The sequence below is a fragment of the Aptenodytes patagonicus genome, chromosome 15 (genome assembly GCF_965638725.1).
Source record: "Aptenodytes patagonicus chromosome 15, bAptPat1.pri.cur, whole genome shotgun sequence".
Classification (NCBI taxonomy): Eukaryota; Metazoa; Chordata; class Aves; order Sphenisciformes; family Spheniscidae; genus Aptenodytes; species Aptenodytes patagonicus.
The window spans coordinates 2,898,296-2,924,606 of record NC_134963.1 but is presented as its reverse complement, the minus strand read 5'-3'; the positions used below and the strand labels follow the sequence as shown (position 1 = coordinate 2,924,606).

The 26,311-nt window shown below is 46.4% G+C and overlaps 1 protein-coding gene across 3 annotated transcripts in view; it reads left to right on the top strand.

Annotated features, from left to right (window-relative positions):
* The window catches only part of ULK1 (unc-51 like autophagy activating kinase 1), an 83,606-nt gene that overhangs the window by 52,467 nt on the left and 4,828 nt on the right, over nt 1-26,311 (top strand). For 2 of the 3 annotated variants that reach the window (XM_076353118.1, XM_076353116.1), the window contains 16 exons: nt 1,116-1,204; nt 3,138-3,300; nt 4,583-4,643; nt 4,984-5,073; nt 9,095-9,220; nt 12,832-12,983; nt 13,797-13,880; nt 14,472-14,734; nt 15,387-15,571; nt 16,405-16,520; nt 17,114-17,257; nt 19,834-20,021; nt 22,768-22,946; nt 23,091-23,209; nt 25,444-25,601; nt 25,819-25,954. In XM_076353118.1, the coding sequence (XP_076209233.1) occupies nt 1,116-1,204; nt 3,138-3,300; nt 4,583-4,643; nt 4,984-5,073; nt 9,095-9,220; nt 12,832-12,983; nt 13,797-13,880; nt 14,472-14,734; nt 15,387-15,571; nt 16,405-16,520; nt 17,114-17,257; nt 19,834-20,021; nt 22,768-22,946; nt 23,091-23,209; nt 25,444-25,601; nt 25,819-25,954 (2,253 nt within the window). The remainder of the gene's footprint in view (nt 1-1,115; nt 1,205-3,137; nt 3,301-4,582; nt 4,644-4,983; nt 5,074-9,094; nt 9,221-12,831; nt 12,984-13,796; nt 13,881-14,471; nt 14,735-15,386; nt 15,572-16,404; nt 16,521-17,113; nt 17,258-19,833; nt 20,022-22,767; nt 22,947-23,090; nt 23,210-25,443; nt 25,602-25,818; nt 25,955-26,311) is intronic. The other variant, XM_076353117.1, reaches the window with a different exon arrangement.

The window sequence follows — 26,311 nt, the reverse complement described above, 5'->3', positions numbered from 1 at the left end:
CAGAGTAAAATCTGACTTCAGGCTGCCCTGAAGTGGGGATGTTGGGCCTCTTCTGCAACTTCTGCACTGTTCAGTCTTGTGGGGGTGGACTGGGGAATTTGAACCACTAAATACTTCAAAGTCTGTTAAAGAGCCAGTGTTACCTTTGACTCGTCTCCCTCCTCAGCTAAGCTGAACTCTTCTAAGTTATTTACTGAACCTCACTTGCATAAGTCATTGGAGTTAAATATTCTTTTCTGCTGTGATGCCTTAATCATCTCTTCTGCCTGAAGGTCAATGCTAACTAGTCCTTTCAGTGTGAGCTTTATGCCTCTGTGAGAGTTACAAGAGCCAGTTCCACAATGAAGTGAATAAAATGGACAGTTCTTACACTGAACAATAAAACATAAAAAGAAGGGATGCAAGAATAGCCTGTGCTGTGGAACAATTTCTGTACCAAGAGATTAAATAAGCAAAACCTCTTTAACTTGCAGAAGTGACCGAGGGAGAATGTGTTGAGGTATAGAAAGCAATGAACTATTTCCTTTTAGATTAATTCTGTGGGGGTGTTTTTACGGCATGTGGCCTGGGATGCCCAAGTGACTGTTTGGGCAGCAAGCACATAGGACTTGAGTAGGCATGTGTTTAACTTAGCACAGACCTCCTAACATTTGATGTATGTGGGCTGAGCCACAAGGTCTGATGAAGAAGAAACTGTAAGGGTATGGTCTAGCTTCTAACCTCTGCCCCTAACATGAGTAACTCAGTCCACTTTTCTGTTTATCTTTCCCTTCATTTGCAAAGATGCTTTGGAGGCTCTTTAGGGCAGAAACCATCTTGCTACCTCTGTAGGTCAGGTGTCGAGTGAACATCTGACCATGGTCAGATGTTCTGAGATCTTCCAGCCCAAGAGTTATAACTGTGAAATAGTGTGCAGAGGAGTGGATGGATGTGAATCATATAACTGGACAGAATGCTCATCTTTCTTTTGTTCTCCTTTAATTGGCCACATCTGATACATGAGATAAATGATGGTACATGAGATAAACCTGATGGGAAAAGATGAAAAAGACCTTTTATTATTGATTGATCTTAGTTTGACAACTTCTTTTGTTTTTGTCTTTTGCTATTTTCAGCTGCTTCCGTGCCAATGCCTTCTTATCCCAGTTCAGGCTCCGGCAGTTCCTCCAGCAGCTCTTCTACTTCCCACCTGGCATCACCTCCTGTAAGTACAGCTCAGAGGATGCACTGCTTGTGTTAATGGTCTCCGTGCTTGCTTCTTTGAAACGAGGTCTCTGCTTTTGCTGTCTTCTGGTGCAAGTCACTGAACACCTTAGTTCTGCCTGGGTTTGGTTCAGTGTCTTCTCCAGTCTGTTTAGAGTTTGGATCCTGAAGGTTGTCTTTCTCTCCACAAGAAGTATTTCAGTTTGCCATTGCCTATTATATGAAAAGCCTTTATGAAGAAGTTGGTATTAATGATGCTAGCTTGTCTTGGCAGAGATGGAAAGCTCCTTGGAACCAAAAAACAGTCACTAATTCAGGGTATAGCACTGCTTACTTGGCTGCAAGTTCTCTGTTCTCACGTGAAGTCTCTGCAGCTTGACAGCATATCCACCCTTCTTTGTAAGGTGACCCTCCTCCTTTCTGACCAGCATTCCCAGGCACCGCAGAGGGACATTCAGCAAAGCTGTTTGCTCAGACCAGACCTGCCACAGTCCGGTGGCCTTGTGAGAGATGATCTGAACTGACGGTTTTTCTCTCTGGTTACCTGAAATGATGAAAACTTTTCTGGAGGGCAGAATATTAACTGGCCAGTGAACTGACATTCCTCTAGTTCACTGAACTGAAAGCTTGTTTTCAGAGGCTCTTGGTGAAAGCTGCCTTTTGACTTTGAACTCAGGAATGCTGGTGGTGTGATGGGTGGGGGAAGGACTGAAGTTTTTCTTCCCAGTCATTACTGCTTTTTTGCTTTGTTCTCTGAGTTTTCTTAGGCCAAGGCATCTCAACCTGGTGTGGGAAAGGCTGAGAAGCACTATCTGAAGTTGATGTAGGTGCTTATGATGTGGGCTGGACAGAAAGGAAAGGTCTGCTCTCCTCTGAATGTCATGTAACTGCATGCCTGAGAGCTTCTTCCCCCCTGCAGTCCTAAGTAGAGGGTTGTTGGCTGAGGCCCTCCTGACCATAAGACTCCAGGAATGGGTAGATGGTGTGAAAAACAGACTCTCTCCCCTGAGCTTTCCTGGTTTGGGAAGCTCAGGGATGGTACAGACTCACTGCCAGACCGGCGGGGGTTCTGTGTCAGAATTGTACCGCACTGAGTCCCCACTGGTACAGCAGGAGAGTCTCTGGAGGGTGAACAAGGTCTTAATAGGGCCCAAATAAAAGCTGATTCAAGTCTTTCTTAGCCTAAAAGTGCATTAGGATAAAGATTGTGATCTGCTCCGTGGGCAGTTCAGCTGTCTTAAAGCTTTCTTAAACCATCTGGCCTCTTCCGTCTGTCTGCAAAACATGAGGATTGTGGGGCTATTCATCATTTGGCTGAAGGAAGCAGAAAAATGGGACTTTTTAGGGTCTGTCCTGTCTCTGATAGCTGTGAGGTGTTCATCTATTGAATGCTTAGCCTCCTTCAGGCCTTTCTTCAACTCCTTATCAGCACTACAGCAAAACAGGGTTGTCCTGAAAGTGTAGGGACACTTATGTACATGTTCCCGAGTGCTGCTTACTGCAAAAGTGCCAGTAGAGACCAGATATTTAATGTTTAAGAACAAAACAAAAAAACATAACCAAAAAGAACACCCAAAACGATGTCTGAAAGCTCTTCTGTTTCACAGCCATACTAAATTGAGTTGGTAGAAAATGCGTGGTTGATCCAGAAAGCCTTAGCAGAGGGGTGCATTACCTCAAGTGAATTTTTCTTATCTGGGGAGCATCAGACATGCTGGTAGTATGTTTTGTGTAACAAAAGATGCGCTGTTCTGACACGGATGTAAAAGACTGTTCCTTTTCAGTCAACTAAACAGCTGCTTCTGGCAAACCGTCAGCCCCAGTTTATCAGCAAAATGTTGTTTGTAGCCTTGTACAGCTCAGTTTAAAGGATCGAGCAGAATGATGAAGTAGCTGTGCTGAAGCCAGTGTTTGTTTTCTTCTTGAATGAGCAGTCCCTTGGAGAGATGCAGCAGCAGCTGCAGGAGAAGGCGCTGGCATCTCCCACCCAGGATTCCCCCGGCTTTCTGCATGGATCTAAGGACTCTGCTGGAAGCAGCAGTAAGAATTCGTCCTGTGACACAGATGACTTCGTTATGGTCCCAGCACAGTTCTCAAGTAAGGTCATTTCTGGAAATGCAGATGTTCTAAGGAGAGGGGGATGTGGATATTAAGGATAGTTACTAGAAAGTTGAAAGAGCCATTAGATCTGTCTGTTTTGACTGAATAACAGGAATGTTGTTGTTCTCAAGGTGGAAAAGACATCTGTCTCACTGGCTAGTTTCATAGGATATGTTGTGATTACCTTCAAAGACAGGATTTGAGAGTAAAGGTTACTCGGGGACCTCAGTAAGAGATTGAACCTGGAAATCCAACTGGAGGAGATAAATAGGCTCACAGGGAAATGTCTTTCTCTCACAGAAGCTGTTCCCATGTCATCCTGTCTTCAGTTTCACTCAGCATCACACTCTAAGACAGGATTTCAGCTAGCAAGCTGGATTTTACACTTGAAAAAATCCCTGAGAAAAACTAAAAGATGTTGAATTTTTCTTCAAACGTTTTGATTTTCATTTTAGCACCTGTATGTGTTTATACTTTGATAGGAATTGCTTGAAAATATTTATGTACATAGAGGCCGGTTCAGCCGCATGCCTAAGTATGTCCATGCACGAGTCCTTACTTAACCAGCAGAAGGATATTGTTCAACCTGGACCGTGTGTGATGTTTTGCTGAGTTGGGACTTGGTGATAAATGCTGCGATTCCTCCTTTCACAGTTGCGCTACTTGTATTAAAACAGGAATTTGGAGGGGTAGAACTGGAATCTGTGAAAGGTCTCTGCTGTGCAATCCTTATGATAAGGAAGAGCTCAGTGTTGCTTGTATTCTTCCTGGTAACAGCGATGGGACCAGTATACACTTGTCTTGTGCTAGTCATGTTTCTAGTGTTCAGATGTTTTGGCAAAGGCACAAACTCCCCGAGGTTGTGTATCCAGCTGCCAGCTCATTTGGCTGCCCTGGATTTTTGCCACTGAGGACACGGATGTTTCAAAGCCCTACGTGCAACATATACCACTGTCTTTTTACACAGCAGCTAATTGCATGCACCAGGTGGGCATATGCCTATTGCCCCAAATGATTCTGTCAGGTTTTGGCCCCCTTCCAAAAGGACTTCCTTTCAGCCTAAACTTTCCAAAACTTCAGGGTATAAGGATCAGCAGCATCCACATCAGCTTCAGCCCACATGTATTTTGCAAAACACTGACTTCGGAAGCAACTCAGCAGGTCTTGGAAGAGCAGGAAATTCTACCCAAAATCTCAGTTGCTCTGAATACATAAAGATTTTAAGAAAATTATCTCAGATTAATCTGTTTCTTCCACTCTGCACTTCCTTGTTCCTCAGGTGATTTAACTGCTGAGGCTGCAGGAGGGAAACCAATCCAAGACAGCCTGATGTACAGCGGGTAAGGCCACCAAGGCAACTGAAATTGTTCAGCCACTGGAGCGTACTGTGCATTAGGGACTTTTGTGTTCTGGTGGATGGGAGGGAAGACATCGCTGAGTTAACTTTTGTTTCAGGGATAACTGTCACCTGCCTGGTTCTGACCATTCTCAGCCTGATCATCAGCATGTGGCACCTGAATACCAGAGTGTATGTAGGGCAGCATGGCAGTCCCCAGGGCTCCTACGACTAGACTCAGCAGAGGGTGCTGGGCAGACACAGCTCTGTTGCTATGCTTTGTAGGGGGGGAGCAGAGTTGGTTCCCAGGCTCTAACAGCTGGGTTCTTTCTGTCATTCTTCAGGAGTTCTCTGGTGACTTCAGCAGGCTTGGAAAGCCAGGGAAGGACACCGTCTCCTTCACCTCCATACAGCAGTTCTCCTAGCCCGTCCAGGTAAGAAAGACTGTTCAGTGGTGACTATGCAACATTGATTAATTGAACACCCATTGACTTCCAGGAGGGCATTTTACAGGTGTTGGTGTGCTGGGCAAGATCCACATCTCTCCTTTAATTAAAAGGTAACAAGAAACACACAGGAGAAACTCCCCAGCCTTGGGCACTGATCAGTCCCAACTACAGAGCCTGTCTTTCCCTCTTCTGGCCCTCAGGAGGGGCTAGGAGAGAATGCAGTAGAGCTGGAATTAACTCTGTTCCCTGGGGGCTCAGGGATTATTCTCAAGCAGAAAGTAAATGTACTCCACTGGCATGTATGTGCTACTCATCCCCTCTGTGCTCAGCCTGCAGAGGCGGTGAGTATTCCAGCTAAAGACCCTTGTTTCTAAATTCATGCAGTGAATTAGAGCACAACACTTTAGCCAAGGCTGAAATTACAATGGACTTGAATTACTGGGCAAATGTGGAAGTGTGTTGCTCATCTCCCCTTGCTGTTGAAGAACAGATCTGGGCCTACTTAGTTGTTTGTAGTTTGCTTAAAGATTCGAAAAGCTCCTTGCACTGTGTCTGTATAAAGTAATGCTGCTACATGGGCCTTGTTTACTAACGAAGGATGCAGGAGTAGGAGTAACAAGTGCAAACAGATGTGGTCATAGGTTTAGTTCCAACTAAACCAGTTGGTATAAACTCAGCTTTGGCCTTTAGAAATGCTGTAGGTGACAGCTGCCCAGCGCTGCCAACATTTGCGTTCAGAAGACATTAATGGTCTGTGGAAGGTGATCCCATTGACTCTAGAGCTTGAAGCTTTAGAGAATGTGCTTAGTTTACAGGGAACTGGTGGTGTTGCTTCCCATCTCATTCTTGCCTACTGGGGAAGCAGGACAGCTTTCATCTTCTATTCTGTCAATATGGCACCTGTTGGGGGAGGACAGTTTGAAGGGGATTTCACACTGGGAGATGGATGATCCTAAAATCTTTTTTAAGAAGAAAATGTAGTCCCAGGCTATGTGTTGAACACACTCGTCACATAAATGGAGCCCAGAAAATGACACAACGTAGCCTCAAAGCATACAAATTTAAAGGAGAAGAATATAGCTTAAAGCCTTGCTGACGTGATCAGATTAATTGGCAAGCACGTACCACAGTGTGGAGTTTAATTGCATGAGGCTGCTTATGCCATTGCCTGCTAAGCTTTTTAACAGCTTATTCCTTAACTGATTCCTTTGCATTCTGGGGATCAGTCTTTATTAAAGGATTTGGCCTTGTTTCTGGACAGCAGTGAGTGGAAGCTCACGGAATTTGACTACAAATGCTGCCTACTTCTCACTGTTCACCACTGTCTGCACCAAACTGGCCTCATCGTATTCTACTGGATCACAAGGTGGCAAGTCAATGCCAGCGGCTATGATCTAAACGTGTTTCTGCTCTCGCTGTCTTTCCTACTCATTCCCAGCAGCTTCTGTGGTGCAGATGCCAAACCCTCTAGTGCTACTTCCCATTTTTCTCTCTGCTTTAAAGGAACACTGAAAAGTTACTTCCTACCCTGTCCAGGATGGGGAGTAAGACATAAATAATGAAAGATTGGAGCAGTCACTCTGAATCCAGAGTGTAAAACACGATCTTTGATCTGTCCCCTGAAAGTGCTTTGAACTGTTGCCACCCAGGTATGCCCTTGCTATTAACGTGGGCTTCAGTGACCTTCACTGTAGATGTCATGAGGTCCGTTGGTTCAGCACTTGGCTTCGCTGGCGCAGAGGACTCCTGATTTTCTCTCCGTCTTTGCTCACTTGCAAGCAGCAGTTCTCCCTTTCTTGTGTGGCTCTAGGCTAGCAAGCAGTGCTGGATGCAGTCCAACTAGGACAGAAAGGAAAGGCTATTTTAGAGTGGCCAGCAGTGGGTTTTCCTCAGGATATAACGGTACGCTCTAGAGCAGTTCTCCTTGTTGTTAACTAAGAGCATAAGGGCTAGGCAGAATTAAAATATGCTGACAGTTGATCTTTTTTTTTTTCTTCTTTCTTTTTTTCTTAAAAAAACACTTCCTTGTTGAAAATGATTAATAAGTCTAACGAAAGGTACTTCCTTGGACGTATCCCACAGCAATGGATTTAATACCATTTTCAAAGAGCTTTTAATTACTGCCAAGTAATTAAACTCCCTGTCCCTGCTTTATCTCTTGGTCTTTGCAAATTTACGGTCAATTGTATTCTTTAAGGCTTGAGGCCAATTAGCAGGTTTAGTATATGTCAGCTCACTTGGATGCTTTCTTTTGCAACTGGCTCCTATAAGGATTTGATAGAACTCTTGCAGAGAGGGAGGATCCTTTCACCCAAGAACTTCTTTTCCTCCAAAGGATTTTGACCAGATGGAAAAGATAGTGTTTGAAATGTATGTTGAAAGTCAGGATGTATACAAAGTTTGACGTTAACACCCAGATTTCTTGGTTAAAGCTCCGTTCAGTTTATGTCTGTCTGACACCACGTCTTACACTGATGGAAGGCAGAGACATCAAAGCCTCACCTTTCCACTGAGCAATCAGAAACCTTGAATGCTTTTATTTTATTGTACGTCAATGGAGAATCAAGGCTTCCATGCTGCCTTTTAGAAACAAACATCAGATTAAGAGTCTGTTCTCTTGGTGGAAGAAATTAGAGCACATAAGGAAGAACATATAGAGAACTTAAAAAATTAGTAGGCATATGGAGAGAGGAACGAAGAAATCTGAATCACTTTCTGATCTTTCGGCCTTGATGAAAGATCTCTTCCAGTTATCTTGTGGTGGAGGAACATCTTCCTGTGCACAGTGTTGGAGGTATGCTGGCACATTCCTGGAGGTCAGCTTTGTTCAACACTGTCACCATAAACCACAGAGTACTACTGACCTTCCCCAAAAAATAAATTCTGGTAATGGGATGCTTTGAACTGCCAAATAAGTCACAAACTCTTCTCTCTTCCCCTGTGCACGCATGTATGTTTTTGCTGAATTAAATATCTCCTTTCATCTTATGTAAAACACTTCTGCTCCAAGTGTTAGACCCGAAGAAGTGATACTTCCTGCTCCTCAGGGGCAGACCCAGACGTGTGTCCTTGACTGACAACAAGGAAGACTGCAGAAGCCTTCATTACCAATAAGATCTTTCTGTAATTGTGCAACATCCCTGCAATTGTTGTTGGCAGTTGTAAATAGCATTGCCATGGCAATTAATCCCAGAATTCTGGAGCCTTTGGGAAAAGACTTGAGGCGGCTACTTAGTTAAATGTGGTGTTTGCATGGTTTTTGTATAGCATGGTTTGTGTATAGTGTGGTGTACAGGTTAAGAGTAACAGGGGAAACTGTCACCTGGGGGAATAGATATCAGACGTGAGCTGATTAACCTGCTTGGATGGAACTAGAAAGAAGTCTGAAGTTTGCAGAACTGGCCTGTCCCATTTTGTGTGTGTAATACTCTAGCTGACCCCCAGATTTATTCTCTCCTCAGTTGCCTTCTCTACCCTGTAGTTAACTTGCAAATACTCTGACATGCACCACAGATTTGTATTCTCTTCGTGGCGTGCTGAGACTTTCATGGAGATGCCATTGCTGCAGCAGTGCCTCTGCATGAATTGCAAGTAGCTCTTGGCAGCAGAATCTTTGCTGGTGTCCTTTGCGAGCCACAAATATTTAGCCCCTGTTCAATGATGTGCTCTTCGGCTGTGGATCTGGCTGTTGGAAACTAGGCCAGTTGTGGCCTGAAATAGCAGGGCTCTAATTTTCCTGGAGGGAGTGGTGCGCTTGGGTGTGTGTTTTAACTTCAGTCTGTGGGTGGGAATCGTGCTGGAAGAAAGGTGCCTGTTTTCAGGAGATGTGTGGTGCCACTTCCCTTTGATATGACTTTGAACTACCTCCCAGTATAAACCCACAACCCGAGAGGAGCCAAGGGGACGCTCCCTGTGTACGGTTGCTTTACGAAGATAAAACCTCCAATTACCTGTCTGAAGGCCCACCCATTACAAGAAGCTTTCTTTGTGTGTCTCCTTTGAACAGCCGGCCAGGTCAGTTTTCTAGCAGCAAGTACGGACACTCCGTGCCCATTCCAGTCCCAACGCAAATTCATAACTACCGGCGGATTGAGCAGAACCTGCAGTCTCCCAATCAATACTCCTCTCCGCGGTAAGTGCTGGGGCTGGGGGGAGGGGGTAACATCAGTGCAGGGGCTCTTCTATTACAGCTTGGGGGTTGTAAAACAAACTGTTTCACAGTTTGTTCTCTGTACCTCTAAAAATTTCTCTGTGTGATGGGCTCTCCCCCTTGCTGTAGGGAGCCAATGTGGTGTGTGTTATGTGGTAGTATAGTTTTGGGGTATTTTTGTAGCGGTGTTGAGATTTATTTGTTACCACGTACTGTAAATTTTGTCTGTGTGCATGTATGTGAGACAGCTCCCTTCAATGTTCGGTGCAGGCTGTGAGCCCCTTTGAGTCTGACAGCTTTTCCCATGCCACCTATGGGTTGGGTGTCCCAACCAAGCAGAGAGAACCATCCATCTGGCAGATGCCTTTATAAAAGGAAAAAGTTGAGATAAACAACTAAAATGATGGGGCTGCAAAACTTACCTGACTTTACCTTAATTGGTTCCTGTAGCTAGTCACACCATAGATGATGTGTCTTACACGAGTTGCATATTAATGTGGTTATGCAGCCAGGACTGATTAAGTCATGAGCAATTTATGCCTGTGAGGCAGAGCATGTTTTCTGAAGGCCGTCAGGAAGACCCAGATGCCAGCCTTTCAGCTGTAGAGCTGACCTTCTGAGTTCAGTGGTAATGCCTTGTACATCCAAGACACACAGGGCTTCTGTCTCTTCTCACATGTAATTTCTGGTTCTTACAGGTTTGAAATCTGGGTTGACAGTGGCAGCCCAGATTGTAGACTGGTTGGAAGGAGACTCATACAGGATCTTAAAGAGTTTGTACAGCAGGGGCATTCAAACAGAAGTGTCTGTGAGGTGTCATGTCTTTTTTCGGATCAGTTGCTTTGGTATCTGGATTAATGTTTAGATTTCAGAAGTAGGGTAATACCTATGTCAGCCTAAGTTTGGGCTTCAGCCAGCCTAATTCAGGATAAGGCTTATTCAAAGTGAACCCAGAAGCAGAGACACGATATGTTGATATTAATCAGGGATCAGCAGAGAGATTGTTTTGTGCCAGTGTTACTTTAATACTATTTTATGTTCACTTCTTCGAGTGTGTGGCAGGTTTTGCGATAAGCTCCTTCCTGTTTCCTACATGCCTTTTGTACAGCAAAACTTGTGGACCCTGTTAGTGTCGGAACTCACAAAAGAGTCCTGGTTATCCATGTGACGTATAAAGTTGAGAGCTCTGGAGAAGGTGCACCCAGGCATGCTGTGCCTACCCCAGACCTGGTGACAGACTGCTGAGTTCAGATTCACAGCCTGCAGCTACCAGTCAGGGATCAAATTGTCGTGTTTTGCTCCTTTTAGTCAGCACTGTGTAATGACGAGATTAGCATCGTCCCTGCAGAGGAACTCGAGGAATGGACACAATCAGATGACTCATACTCTGCTTTTAACATCATCTCAAAATCTCTGGCGTCATGGGTTTTTTTCTGCCCCAGGAAGCCATATTTATCTCTCACCATCACTTCCTCTAATCAGCAAATTCAGTAGACACCCTTCAGGAATGGAAGGAGAAATCTTGATCAAGCATTTAGTATGTGATTCCACTTTTCCGTCAGGTGTATCAAATAGGCCATTACAGCCCAGTGCCTCGTCATGTTTGCCAAGTCATTTGACTACAAACCTTGACGTACACTCTTGTTTCTGAAAAACAGACCACTGTCATCTGGCTGGTGTATGCCTGTGTAAGGTAGCTTGTTTGTGGACAGATATGTTGCTTGTTGAGGTGGTAATTATGTGTGCGTACCACATCACCTGTCCTGCTCGTCTGCTTGCTTGCTTATCTCATGTCTCGTAGGGTGGCATTTAATGTTCCACATCTTTCAGCAGTGGCGGTCAGCTGGTGTTTTTTTCTGCAAGTTCCCGATAGATAATATTCAGCCTTCTGGATGGCTCATATTCTGGAGAGCTAAAAACATGGGGGAGCAGTACTTTCTGCCACTGAACGTCTAGGTATCTCTTCACCTTGCCCGGTGTCTGTTTCCTTGTTGTGTATTCATTTTGCTTCAGGGCCAGGCACTTGGTGAGCGTTAGGCCTCTGAATCTGGAGCAACCTGAAGAGAAGTGATTTTTAGGTTAAAATTTTAAAGGATTTCCTTTTTTTTTCCAAGCATGTGAATATAGCGTGGATTCATTTGGCTGATAAATATAGTAACACATTGAAAATGGGGGTGGTGGCGGATCAAACTCTTGTGTCTCAACTACTGAAATAGATATTTATTTTTTTTTATTTAACATTTTTTTTTTTCTGAAACGTGGCATAAAGTAAAGCATGTACCTAGTAGTGTTGTTGAGTAGATGTACTGACACTTCATCAGGATGCCTTTGCCATTCCTGGGTAATGTAGCTAGCCCTGCTTGCACTGCTGAAACCAATATGCCTTTGTTCCTTCTGTTCAGATACGTATGGACAGCTTAATGCAGTGTCACTGGGAGAGGAGGCAGGATACCTTGGTGATAGCATCTTTCAGTGGCTTGAGCACAGAGGGTTTTTTCAGCACATTCATTGATTCCTGTCCAGAAAACCACCTACTGGCTGAGACTAATGTTCTTTTGACAAGGGAAAAAATGTTTCCAAATTGAGAGTAGAGTGAAGGATTTGCTGAAAAGACTGTTTTCTCATATAGAGGAGTGTAATTGGTGAAGGAGCCTGCAGAGGCAGAATGACATTTCAGTAAATAGTTTAGGTTGTGTGTTCTTAACGAGAGGTGAAAACACTAAAATACTGAGAAATAATTAATGTACAATAATCCCATCTCTCTCCAGAGCGATGGTGTGGCTGTACTCACTTTCCCGCTAGTCTAGTTTCCTCTTTTGTTTCATTTTAGCAGCTGGGTAATACTTGAGGTTCCTGCACGTGTGGGCTGTCCAAATTAATTTTAACTCCCTAAGGTGAAGCTTCACAAGGAGTTAAAGGAGTTTGGAGCTCAGGCAATTCTGACTGTCCAGCCCAAAAAGAAATTCCTCTGGGTAGTACTAGAATCACTGAACTGTTTCAGATCTGACAGCCACGCACTGCTCTGTTTTGCTCTGTAGCTTCTGATTTGAGTCAAAGCTCTGTTGCGGAGCAGTGCCTTTGGCAGAGCTTTACCTCCACATTGTACAACCTGCACTCATGGAGCTTTCTACCTAAACGGCTGCTCTGATGAAAGAGCAAGTGGCTCAGCGCAGGAGGGACGCTTGAATAAAGCCCTCTCAGGGCATTCTGAAGACACTGCCTAAAATAATCAACTTGGATGTGGCAACATATGATACTCTGTCTTGTTCAGGACTGATGTACATACCTGAAAGCGTCTAAAAGTGACTTCTGAAAAATGACAGGCTTTCCTGCTTACAGCTAAGCTAATCTCGTTCTTTCTTTTAATTTGTTTTGCAAAATTTTGTTTGGATTGAAACTCTTGAGAACAAGGTTTATCATCTTAATCTGTATTGTTGTAGTCCTAGAACAGTGGGATTTTGATCCAGGATAAACAGTCATGAAGCTCCGCTTCTGTGGAAGTAGCTGTGTGTGTGTGTCTGGTGATACTGTTCTCCTTACTCTTCTATACTGGCATCTGGAGTAATCTGTGTGCTGCTGTTGTTTCCTATAAGGTCTGGTGCGGTCCGGAGGTCTAGCAGTACAAGTCCTCTTGGTTTTCCTAAAACTGGTGCTTCCCCTCCTTATCCTGGAGAGCATGGATCTGTGCCCAGCTCTAGAAGGCTCTCCTTTGGCGGTGCCAAGCCATTTATGCCATCACCGCAAGGTAAGATGTCAACTGGCATGTTGCTGCCCTAATGAAATCACATGCCTCTTTCCTGTAAAGAGGGAGGTTATGAACAGCTGTAGCTGCCAGGTAATAGGGAATTCAGATTGTTGTGTTCTCCCATGGCTCTTCTCAGTAGATTATTTGACAAGTGTTTTGGCCTCAGTAAAATGGAGAGGAAAACACCTATTAGCCCCGGGAGAGGCAAGCTTTGTTTTGGTGTCTGCATCAAACGTTTTGCTGCCTTCTGAAGAGGACTTCTGTAAGTGCAAAGTATCTTTTTAGTGGCTCGGGCTGGGGTGAGAAAAAATGTAAGCCAATTGTTGTCAGAGCAAAATTCTGACCAGCTTTGGAAGGGTTTGACCTTCACTGTTCAAACAGAAAAGTAGCTGTCTGAATATCTGGTAGCCTGATCCAGCTGATAACAAGCAATTCAAGTGGAAAAGGGGTAAGAAAAACCCCAGTGTGCAACTGATGCAATTTGCTGTTTTCTATAAAAGAACAGACTCTGATGTAACTAGCTATTCTATATCCCTAGTGTCTTTGATCCTGTATTTATTAGTCTGTGCTAGTGGGGAGATGCGGAATATTCATATTCTATTCCTCTGAATTAATATCATGGCTAAACTAACATCAGACAGAGCTTTTTTTTCCTCCTTTTACAGGAGTTGTTGGTCTTTTCACTACACAGCTAGGGCTGAGAAGATGGGAGAGAGAACTAGCCTCTCTCTATAAAACAGATGATGCATAGTGTGGTTATTGCCTGTGGAAACTTAATACTGAATAAACTTTTTTTATTGTGTTCCCTCAAAGTTGGAACAATTCCAGAGCAGCCCAGCCAGACTGTTATCCCCTCTTCTCTTGGAACAGAAGTGAGAAGCCGGATTCCTGTCGCCGGTGCGTTGGTCCTTACCTTCCTTCATTATTCCTATGGATAGGGCCAGAACCATAGTCTCGGGGCATTCAAGGTTGGGTATGGTCCTTCAGCAGCTTCTCTTGATGCTTGGCCAGCCAAGATTTCTGTGTGCTGGTAGGAGTCGGGGTTGATCCATTCACGTCCCATCAGCCAGCCTCTTCTGGTGCTGACAGACCCTGTGTCACAGAAACTCAAATTTGTGACTTGAATTCAATGGATTGAGGGAAGGAAAAGCATCTCAAAACCCCCGACTCCCCCTCTGCCAAGTGGCTGGCTTGCTGTGTAACTTCCTTGCTGCTGAACTCTGACAATCAGGGTCCCTGTCTCTGTAAGGGCTGCAGTGAAGGAAAGAAGCTACACTTCTATGTCCCTATTGTGCCTGTCTCTTCCTCCTGTAGAGTCAAAACCTGCTCAGGCCTAGCAGATTGTGGCGCTGATCAGAGTGCTATCCTTAGCCATCCGCTGAAGGTTTTGATCTGTAGATGTTTTAGCAGTGGATCCTGAGATCAGGCTGGCTTTTTGCGTTAGAACCAGAAAATGATGTGGTTTGTCGCTGTGTTTGGGCCCTCCAGGTTCCTCAGTGCCTGAACACTCTCCTCGAGGGATGGGCTCCCGGCTCCACAGTGCTCCGAACCTGTCAGATTTGCATTCCTGCAGGCAGAAGATAACCAAGCAGCACTCTGATCCTCTCGTTGCTCACTTTGGTTATACCCCAGTCAGCCAGCCTCTGCAGATTCATGGCTTGCAGCACTGCCGGCAGCTCAGATCCTCACCGAAGCTGTCTGAGTTCATGCAGAGAAGCCCTTTGCCAACTATAATGGGCTCCCCTACAAAGGTATGTCAAGGAGTCTGCTTTTGGGTTTCTCACAGCTTGATCTGTTGGGTTATTTGGGGGTAAACCGCTGCATGATCATGGTAACTCTGACCTGGATTTATCACCACCTGCTCGCTTTTCTTCAAGGGCTGTTTAGTGATCTGCGTGAAATGGGGTAGTGTCCTAGTTCTTACTGGACAGATCTCACTTGGCAGCAGTGTTGACCATCTGAGCAGAGTCCAGGGTTTTAAACAGGCAATGAAAAGGAGCTGCCCAGATTAGGCAGAAGAGCATTAGTGAAGTGAGGTGCCTGAGCTGGTTTGCGCGCAGCGACTCGGCTTGTGACGCATGTGTGCGTCCAGTAGGAATCCCTAGCAGAGACGGCAGACGGTTAAGCAGGTGACAGCCCTGGTGTCTCATGAGAAGCTGGCACTGTGACAGCGTTTCCTCTGTGCTTGTGTTAGGCTGCTACAAATTTTCAGCAGTTTGTTGTCCTTTCATTTTAGTCTTTCTGGGATTGGGGACAAGTAACTGCGTGGGGTGGGATTTCTACCTCTTTATTTCAGGCAGGCTGTTAAGCATACAGTTTAATTTTGATAAACAAATGGGGGGGTGAGGGGAACCTTCCTCCTTCGTTTTAAAGACAGATATCTGTTTTTTCTGTTCTTCTTAGGCTGTGTCCCCGTTTGAGTTTCCCAAAACCCCAAGTTCCCAGAATCTCCTCACCCTCTTGGCCCATCAGGGGGTCATGATGACTCCGACACGGAACAAGACCTTGCCAGATCTGAAGGAGATGGGTCATTTTCACTGCCAGCAAACTGGCTTGGGACTGAGGCCTGTGGAAGAGATCAAGGGCAGGTGAGCTGTAGTCTGCTTTATACAGTGGTGCTTCGTTCCCTAATACAGGACAGATGGGGCAAATTTCAAACCCCAGCTAACATTGAAGTTGTAATGTAGCATCTGTAAACATTCTGTAGTTATCTGCTAGCACCCTTGGCTTGCAAGTAGATATGATGCAGATTTTTAAAGTCTTCCTCTACAGGCGCAGGCCATGGCCTAGACTTTATAAAATGAAAGATTGTCTGCAGCTTCACACGGTGTTTAATGTCCAGGGTTTCATCAAGTGGGGATGCAGGATTTTGTTATTAGACCAGACGCCCTGCAATTGTGCAGATGGGTGCCTTGCTCGTTGTGGAACCTGTGCCTGTCGTGGATGAGAGGGTGTTATGGGTGCTGTCCATCGAACAGTGGGCACAGGTCTTCAGACCAGAGATCTGTTTGAAAGCCATGTGCTGACTGTCATGAGCATTGCAGGATACAAAATCACTCAGGTGCTAGCGTTAAGTTTTTCTTACCTGCCTCTCTGCAGTCTGCAGCTTTCTCCAGTGGTCTGGAGGAGTCCTCTGAAGCTCATTTCCGTATCTTCCATCAAAGTAAAATTGTGTTGTAAAAATGCTGTAGTCAGTACTTGCATTACTGCAGTTAGTCACGGTAGTTGTATGCTTTCTACAAGTAGCAGGAGGTGCTTCAGATGCTTTGTTGAAAGAGGAAGAGTGGTTATTTTAGCTCCAGACTGTTCGCTGTGTAGTGTTAAGCGGTTGTGGACCAGGAATGACAGAAACTGGAGTGGAAGTTAGCTGAAACTTTGCACCTGTTGACTTTCTGCATCATGTTATATGTCCTCTTTTTAGATCTCTGAGCACAGGCAGGCTCACTGACCTGCTTCTGAAGGCAGCCTTTGGGGCACAGATCTCAGAAGCTGGGAGCAACGACAGCCTGAACAATGAGAAGCCAATGGAAATTGCAGGTAGGTGGGGAGGCCGGGTGGATCTGGCAGGGATGGTCCTGGGTTGGGGCGAACAGTTTGTCTGCATGCCTCCTACAAGTGGGAGGCTGCTTTTCTGATGGCTTTTGGCAAAGGAAGCGACTGCCGTGTGTGAGGAGTGTAATGATGTTTGCTTTCTTTTGTGGAACGCTCAAAGGTCTGTGGGCTACACGTGCTGTGTAACTGCTGGCTAGCGGTGTGACTTTTGTAGGCAGGGCTTCCTCTTTTGGCCCCTTCTGAACGTGATAACTTGTGGAAGTGGGGACTTTCGGCCAGGCGGTTCGAATATGAATGGCTCTGCAAGGGTGGGTCTTCCTGGGCTTGCAGGTTGGGAAGCGAGGAGGGGAGAACAGCTGCAGCAATGCGTAACGCTGCCTAGGCTCGTGTCCTGTAGTCCGTGCCAGCCTGGCCCGGTCATGTTCTCGGGGGATGCCTCCAAAGGGAGCACTGGCCTGTGCTGGTAACCACCGTCTCCCAAGAGAGTCTGCAGGAACATAGAACTGCTGGGTGAGGCACACCGTGCTCTGAGTAACTTTCCTGTAATGCCAGTCTGCACCTTTCAACTGTCTCCCCAGCTCCCTCAGGTGCTTACGGAGGGACCCTGCACTCTGGTGCCCGGGCTGGGGGCTCTGCCAGCCCTTCCCCAGTGATTTTTACTGTCGGATCCCCTCCCAGTGGAACAACCCCCCCACAGACCACGAGGACCAGGATGTTTTCAGGTAAAGGGCTGATACCTACCTGCCTGTTCCAGTGGGAATGCCTGGGGGCAGAGCGATGTGTTGAATTCCTTGCTGCTGAACACTGGTGGTGGCAGAGGGCTGCTCAGAGTACAGTCTGTAGAGCTCAGCTGGTCTAAATGCCTTTGAGGTTCTCGTGCTGGCTCCTGCCGACCCCAGTTATTGCTGATACCTGTTTGCACTGGCACAAGGGCTAATGCCAGATAGTGGTTTTCCAGTACTGGAAGAGACAGGCGAACTCTTCTTTTACTTCATTGCTCTCTGCTTCAGGAATAATGCTGCAGCTGTTCATAGACCCACTGTTGCTGATAGGTCAACAAACATAAAGATTGTGTCGTGTTCTGATCATTTTCCCCATGGGTTTTGGATGAGCTATAAAAGACTGAGCGTGACTGTCCGTGCCCAAGAATTTCAGTGCACGAGTACTGTTAGGAAAGGGCCAGGATGGCTCTGTATGCAAAATTATTAGTGGTGTTTCTTATGCTCTGAGCTGCTTAAGTAGAAAATGGGGAAATGCACTCCTGCTTGACAGATACTTCTTTTAAGACACCAGTGCTCTGGCCTCATCAGCCAACAGTTGAGGCTGTGGTAACTGGCCCTTTTGGGACAGTGTGTCTGGGAGCTGGAGCCTATGTTCAGTTTAAGAAAATATTTGGACACTTTTATTTGCATTTTTGGCTTGTTTGGGTTCTCGTCTTGGCTGTTCCTCATCTGAATGTAGTCGACTCTGTTGTTCTTAATTACTGCAGGGAAGGTTTGGATGTAACCATGAATGAGCTGCTTGACTGGGATGGGGGGCCATATGGGCTCAGTTCCTGGGTATGGCTTGCATTTCTATCATAACTAAAACCACTCACATCCTTGATTGTCTGGAAAGTTGGGACCATAATCCCTTCTTTGTCTCATCTATTTAGAGGGTAAGCTCTGTAGGGCAGAGACTCTTACAAAGTGTTTGACGGGCCTGTAGCACAATGGAGTTACTATCCTGGCTACAGGCTCTAGCTCCTACTGAAATGTTGTGAATAGAGAATTCAGACTTCCTGTATTGCCTTTGCAGGGATAATAGCAATTTGGAAGCAGATCCAAGCACCAGTTTTTAGCAGGTTGATATTTGGATGCTTAAGGGTCTGCCGAACAGTCAAGATCTCAGATGGGATGCCTGGAAGAGAAGGCTGTTGAATAATGAACCTACAACGCATACACAGCATTAGGTCACGGTGGTCAAAGCTGCTTGACAAGCTTTGTTTATTAGGTCTGTGCAGTAACTCCTTATGTTATAGTTAATGGTGAAAAGGGGAGCTTTGCAAGCAGAAACTCTGCACCCCAAGTGCTTGGACAAGCCATGAGTAAGATCACCTGACAGATATAAAGGCAGAGCCTTTTCAGGAGTCGTCATAACAATTTCTGCAAACAGCCCCTTGGAATTATAGGGTATCCAGAATGTGCTATTGTTGGTCCTTTCCTCTCTCTGAAAGACGTGGAAATGCTCTGCCAGTCTTTGATGATCCGCTTAGCTTTGAAGCATAGCTGCCAACAGGGAGAGAGCTTTGGGAGGAGAGGAGACAGTGCCTCTGCAGGCACTGTCAGTTGTGCATTATTATATTGCTGAACCTTTTGAAGGCAGGGTAGGGCAGCAAATTAAATTTGTGAGTAGAAGAGAAACAAACATCTCCCTCCAAAGGATCAGTGACAGTGGAGAATATCGCCTTGGTAGAATTAGCAGAGTATTGTAGCTGGTGTTGGCATCCCCCTGTCAGACAGAATATATGCCTCTGTGGCAGTGTGTCAGGGGATATGGAGCACTCTGGAAGTGGTGAAATGTATTATGAATGCCCTGAGACAGAAACTCCTTTTGAAGTGTCCATCTTTTATAAGCAATATGCTCTTAGGGTGGATTCAGTGGTCAAGAAGGGGGAAAGATGATGGTGAGGAAGTTGTCTGATGGACACCATACTTACAGGATCTCCTGAATCCTGAGGTTAGGGTCTTGACTCGGCTGAAGTCACTCTCTGCCCAGCCTCCTATTTGTAAAGAGGGGGAAGCAGAAGTGCAGGGCATGTGATGGAAAACTCTCCTGGTTTGCATGTAAGTGGTTGATGTTTTAAAACCATGATAAAACCCTCACTTACCAGAGGTGCTCATTCAGCGATAGTGTAAAAGCTAGGGAACCAGGGTTCAAACCATGCTGATCCATGATGGGGAAGTTGGCTGTGGTGGTGTATGATAAAAATCAGCCCAAGATATTGTGGCAGGATTCAGAAAGGATTTGGACAAAAAATAAAAAAAGAGTACTTCTGAATTGTGTCCGTAAATGACAGACATTCTGGAAGGTGCATTAAATCTGCTTGAGCTTGTAAGCTGGTCTACCTGAGTCGCTAAGGAGCTTATGTTGGGGAGTGGTTATTCTGCATCACGAGTCCTTGCATCTACCTCCAAAGTACCTGTTGCTGGCTCCTATCAGATCCTGGATCCTACAGGATTGTCCCCTCTGCTGGGCAAGGAATACCTAGCCTACTATTAATATCTTCAGTAATTCCTTTGCCTATTTTTCTTCTCAGTGGGGTCTTCCAGCTCTCTCAGTTCTGGAGGCTCATTCACCGGCAGGCACTTGGCAGTGGGAACTGGTGGGGATGCTGTGGAAGGCCCCTCAAGTCTTCGGTACGCTTTTGCTGATCCGATCACCGCCAACCTGGAAGGTGCTGTTACATTTGAGGCACCAGAGTTACCCGAAGAGACGCTCATGGAGGTGGGTATATCCCAGGGACTTGTTAGGGGCAAAGGACGGGGGAATAAAAGTAAAGCAGATCCAGAGGTCAGATGGCTCCGTGTTTGCAGCCAAGGGGGTTGCTTCCAAAGATGGAGCAAACTGGTTTCAAGAGAGCAAGGTCGGTGCAGTGCTCAGAAAGCCCAGGACATATTTAGCACAGTGACTTTTGAGCCTGCTACCAAGCTGTTTAGTCCATGAGACAGCCCATGACCGGGGTTAAAATTCACCATTTCCAAAGCTGAAGTTGCAGGTTGGAAACATCAGTTACCTGATGCATTCTATATTAACAGCTTCTGAAGAAAACCTGGGTGCTTTGGGCCTTTTCCCTTTTAAAAGGCTCAATGTTAGTAATAGCTGACTTGAGAGCGTGAGTAGCTTAGTGCATCAAATGACTGCCTGCTGCATGCACTTGGGGAGCCAGGCAGCGATACAGCCTCTGCTGAAAGGATCTGATAAAAAGTAAACCAGACACTTCTGTTACTGGGGGCAGGGGGACACCATGTTCTGCACCAGAACAGCTGAACTAGATTGTCGAGCTGAAAGGCTGGCAGGCTCCCCTTCTCTGTGGGCTGAAGACAGGCTGAAGCAGAGCAAATGCTTTTGTAGCTGAGATATATTTGAAATGTAGGTCAGGCTGCCCGTTTGCAGTAGAGGTGGGAGGCAGATTCAGTCACGGTTTCAGCTCTGCTCGTGATACCTCCTTGGGCTGTCTGGGACTGGGGAAGGCTCTTTGTATCTGAACTTTGCTGGTGTTGCTAAAAACCCCTAGATACCCGCAGAGATAGGCATACATTGTTTTAAGGATGTGGGTTTGCTCTTCTATTTCAGATTTTATTTAGCTCTTTCTTTTTTGTCAATTATGCATTGAATTGCATTTGTTTGCTTAATTACCTGCAGAGCCACGGGGCTAGGACTTTCAGCATTGATGTGATTGCAATAGTAGTGAGTTTAACTGAGCATCCTACCTGTGTGAGGTCCCAGAAGTATGGGGCCCTGCCAGCTGCCACCACTTCGGACACTGGTCTGAAGAGAAGTGTCCTAAGGAAGTACCAACTTGATCTTGTTGATAGCGCTTAGCTTCTGTGTCTGTAATGAGTCATTTGGGTTCGGTCATCATTTCTGCTGAGCACAGTAATCCATTTGCATGTCACAAACCAGCCTATTTCAAGATCCCTTTGTGTTCTGTGGAGTTGGCCAGAATGCAAACCTGGCAGTTTTTCTGACTTCTGCTGATACTTTCAGGGCACTGAAATCTTACTGTTTAAGCACCCTTGTTTATCTTGAGCAAAGCTGTTGCATTCAGACGGGTGGTTCTTCCATCTTTTGTAAAAGTTTCTTTGGGTGCAGACAAGGCAAACTGAAGGCTAGGTTTTAGTTTCTTTTGCAGTGCTTTAAAAAGACAATCCAGAGGTGGCTACGGAAGGAAAGACTCTTGTGATGCCAGATGAGGCCACAAATGCCAGCATAGTTAATAGAAGCTGACTGTATAAGCAGAGAGGAAGGACTGTGCGTTGGTTGGAGATACCAGGCCGAGACCTGCAAGATCTCAGCAGTTTCCTGCTCAGCCACAAACTTCTTGTATGACTTGGCGATTACTTAATCTCCATGTTCCTCCTCTGCTTTTAAAGAAAATAGAGGAAGATGGCGATAACGCTTCCTTACCATACTGGACTGTCCAGGTAGAAAGACAGTGGGAGGAGAGATTCGTATTTCAGATAGTCAAAGCTGCCTTAGCAGCCAAGTGCCTGAGCCAGTGAATGAAAAACAAAAGCTCGCAGAACTTGAGCATGGGTTTTCTTTGATAAATTCACGTAGGAAACATCCTTACCAGCCCCCTTCGAGAGAACTGAACCACTGAAGATTTGAAGATCAAGCAGGTTAGCCACTTCTCTACAGAGAGAGTACGAACAATGGAGTTGCATCTGATCCAGGCAGCAATTCATTTTGTAGACCCACAAGCATTCAGTTTTTCCGCAAATACCAACTTCCCAAAAATGCTTGCAGTGACTTAAGCAATGCAGCTTCCCAGAAATGGGATAATCCCCTTGGATCTGTAATAGCAGAGGAAAAACTACCTTGAAATGAACGTAGCACTTAGCGTGAGGGGCTCTCTTCCCTCACTAGCTGGACAGGAGTTGCAGATAAAAGGTTGTCCTTGCTGCCTCTTCAGAGGACCTCACCCAGGGCTCACTGCACTGAACTGGGAGGGTATAAAGACCAAGGGCTAAGTGAGGGCTGGGCTGAAGGGTGGGACACGTTTTGTTTGCAGTTTTCTGTGGCGTAGGAGGTTGTCACTCTCATGAAATCCACACCCGCTTTCAGTTTTGTACCAGCATTGTTGTGGTGGGAACCAGAGCTGAGCCCACAGTGCAGATGGTCTCTCCCCCTTCCTGGCTGGCTTCTGAAAGAGTCCCACAGACCTGGGATCCTCCTCGGGAAGGGGGCATGTAATTTTGGAGCAAGTCTCCCCATCTTCTTCAGGGAGCTGCCTGGAAATTTCTGGCCTGTCGCTTGCTGCTGTTACTGTGGAGGAGGAACTGGTGCAGTGTGCGGGCTCGAGGCTGAGTTTGGCTGTCCCTGCCCAAAGCAGAGGTGTAGGGGGGTTTGGGACTCAGGTGTTATTTCTGTAAGCTGGGATGAGTTGCTGGCACAGCTGTAGGTGAGCAGCCCTCCCTGGCATGCCAGCTTTCCCTCTGTAACCCCCACTTTGGCATCCCTTCAACAGCAAGAGCACACTGACATCCTGCGCAGCCTCCGCTTCACACTGGCCTTTGTCCACTACGTGATGGAAATTGCTGCCTTTAAAGGCAGCTCCAGCGAGATGAGCAGTTCAGTGACATCTGAGTACCAGCTCCAGGAGAGTGTGGTGGCCGACCAGATCAGCCTTCTCAGCCGGGAGTGGAGGTAAGGACCCAAGGAGAGAGCTGCCCAGCTCCCAAGTCTTCTGTCACTCCCTCCCACCCCACCTATCGTTAGGTACTAAGAGTCCTTTGGGACACTTACCACTGTCCCATCATCTATTTGCATTGCAACGTGCTTTCTTTGCAGCTATGCAGAGCAGCTCGTGCTGTATCTGAAAGTAGCGGAGCTTCTGTCCTCGGGGCTGCAGATGGCCATAGAGCAGATCAAAGCTGGCAAGCTGTGCCTCTCCTCCACCGTCAAGCAAGGTAAGGGGCTGCCGGGCACGCGGCTCAAAGGACTCGCCTGGAATGGAAGTATTTAAAAGTATCACGAAGGGTATGGAGGGGGTTGAGTTGAGTGTGAGCCCCCACCGGTGTGGGCAGGGGCTTATTTCTTATTGTCCCCTTGCACAGCTGGGTCTCTTTTGTTTGCACTAAGGGGAATGTTCCTCTCTTCACATTGACTTTAGGTCTCAGAACTCCTGCTCATGCCCCTGTGAGAATCTTCAGCACTAATTAGTGAGAGGGGAATGTATCTTACCTGATACATCTCTATCTCAGGTGCTTAGTTGTACTTGACGTGTCCAACTTAATTACACAGTGCATGCCCTAGGAAGTGCTTACCTGGCAAATGGAGACCTGTCTTGGCAGTGGTGATTCTTCAAGTGAAACAAAAACACGGGAAGTAAAATACTGGTAGTGCCAGAGTCACTTCTTTGCTAGTGTTACAGCCTTACGTTTGCATCTGACTGGCTGGCTTGAGATGTGAGATGTGATTAGGAAAAATAATTTTAAAACTACCATTGTAATATTACTGAGGGAGCTTTGTGAAGCACTTGAAACACTTGACCCATCAGCCGCCTTCCCCAAGAGCTTAGTCTTTGAAACTACTCATGCTGCCTTGGGATGGGGTGTAAAAAAAAAATAGGAGTTAAATACAATGAGCACACATACGTTGTAGCAGGCAGTGTGGAGCAAGATACGCAGGTTTAGCCACACGTCTTCCACAAGTTCAGGCTAACAGGAAAGTTGTCATAACCCAAATAAATTACTCCTTTTCAGGGCAGATTGCAACTTCTAGATTCGTAGGGTAATTTGACCTTCAGTGTGTGGGAATTGGGCAAGGTTGTCTTTTCTTATTTCTCTCCCCACAAAATACTGCTCCCTTGAGGTTTTCCAGGGCACAGTGAGGACAAGAGGGTTTTCAAGGTACTTGTGTCCCATGTATATGGAAAAAGCAGGGAAGCACGACAAGACACTGCCCTGGAGTGTCCTTGGGCAGTGTGTGCCAGGCAGGGTTCCTACCCACAGCCATCCTCTTTTTCCTGATAATTTGGGCACAGCTCAGAGCTCTGATTGAATTCCATGGAGGAGGATATTGCTGTGTTTGTGTGTTGTTTTGGTTTTTAAATAGTCTCTCTTGACTCTCTTCTCACGGAGCTTTTCATTTTGCCTTCCTGATGTCACCCATGAGCTTTGGGGTTCCCACTCCCTCTCAAATTCCTTCTGAGCAAGGGTGATCTGACAGTCTGACCCTGGCAGGGTTATGTTTTTGTGCCTCGGTCCTTTTCTCTGATGAAGAGTTACAGCAGCCTTTCTTCCTGGAGGCAATCTCTTCCCTGGCTCTCTGCTCTCTTATCTCTGCCTGGGAAGGCTGGATTTAGTCACAAGGCCTGGCTCTCATGTGAGGTTGCCCCTCTGCATCGCAGCTGAGAGAGGCTGGTTCATGGTATGGGTTAATTTGCCTCCCCCAGGAGCAAATCATGCAGCATGGGTATTTTCAGATGTGCACGTAGCAGTTAATACTCATCAGATGTTGGTGGGAGTTTGTATTCAGTACTTTGTGTAGATCATGCCGTGCAGCTAGGGAGACTCAAGCCTGTGGCATCACTTGCTGTTTTGGATTGTTGTTTAATTCCTCAGAATCATATTTGATTTCTGATTCTCTGTCCCGTAACCTTCCCGTACGAGCTGCCGTGGTTCAGGAAAGGAGGTGGCCTTTCACAGGCATCAGTGTCTCTTCTTTCTGGGACAGCAGAGTCCTGAGAGAGATTCCCTTGCTTAGTCAGTGCTGCTCATCCGCACTCAGCTCCAGCAGCTACCACACGCAAGTCACGTACTTCTTCACGGCATGTCATCACCCATCAAGTAGCAGAAGCTTTGTATCTGGCACGTCTGTTGCTTCTGGTGCTGCGTGAGACATGTTGCGTGGTACAAACTGCTCTCTGCCTTGTGGCAGCTGAAGGAAACAAAAATAGACCTGGCCTCAGGTGAACTGGGCATGTGTGTAGGTGTTGGCACGTGCAGGCTTATAACTGGTAAAGGTGACAGAGGAAAGGAAAAAGACCCTGTTGGTGCAGCAAGTACTTTCCTGCCAGTCTTTTGGCTTTAACGTAACCCCGTTGTTTTGAAGTTACTCATTTGGGGTCCTGTGCGTGGAGATTGGGAGGCACAGGGAGAACTGGAAGTAGCGCCTAAAGCATTTCTTTCCTTTACTCTAGTTGTGAAGAAGCTGAATGAGCTTTATAAATCCAGCGTATCATCCTGCCACTGCCTCAACATGAGACTCCAGAGGTTCTTCTTGGACAAACAGAAACTCATGGATCGGATCAACAGTATCACTGCAGAGAAGCTCATCTTCAGCTATGCTGTGCAAATGGTAATGACCATACGGTGACTGGGAGCAGGGTTAGCCCAGGGCCGGTGCTGGGCATTAACGGTTCCTGCTGGTGGCCTTAGCAGATGGTTCTACTCATGATGCTGTGTGCAGCCTCTGGAGGCTGGGCGAGGGAGGTGTTCATGCAGCTGAGGGGCCATGCTGGGAGAGCTGAGTCTGGTCTGGGAGTAACCTCTTGGCGCGGGGTTGTTGCCTGCAGGTGCAGTCTGCAGCCCTGGATGAGATGTTCCACCACAGAGAGGACTGCGCACAGAGGTACCACAAGGCTCTGCTGCTGATGGAGGGGCTCCTGAACATCATCACCGAACAGGGGGACATAGAAAACATCAATAAATGTGAGTGTTCAGTGACTTTTTTTTTTCTCCCACTGGAACATGTGTTTTTCTAGCTGCATGGCTCAGAAATTTCAGTACCCAGCATCCTTTTTTCCTTTGGCTACGTCTTGGTGGACACAGCAGACATCTCTTGGCTTGTTACAGCTCCTCGCAGCCTGGCCTCCTGCTTTCCCAGCGGGAAAGCTGTTGGAAATGCAGGTCCCTGTTCTGAGCCACATTTTGAGAGCTTCCCATGCAGAGTGATTGCCAGGGCTTTGTTGGAGCTTTTGATGTGTGAAAGAACTTGCTGAAGGAAGTGGTTTGGCAACAGCAGGGGCCTGGGTTTGGTTTCCATCCGGAACCATCCCTCTGATTGCA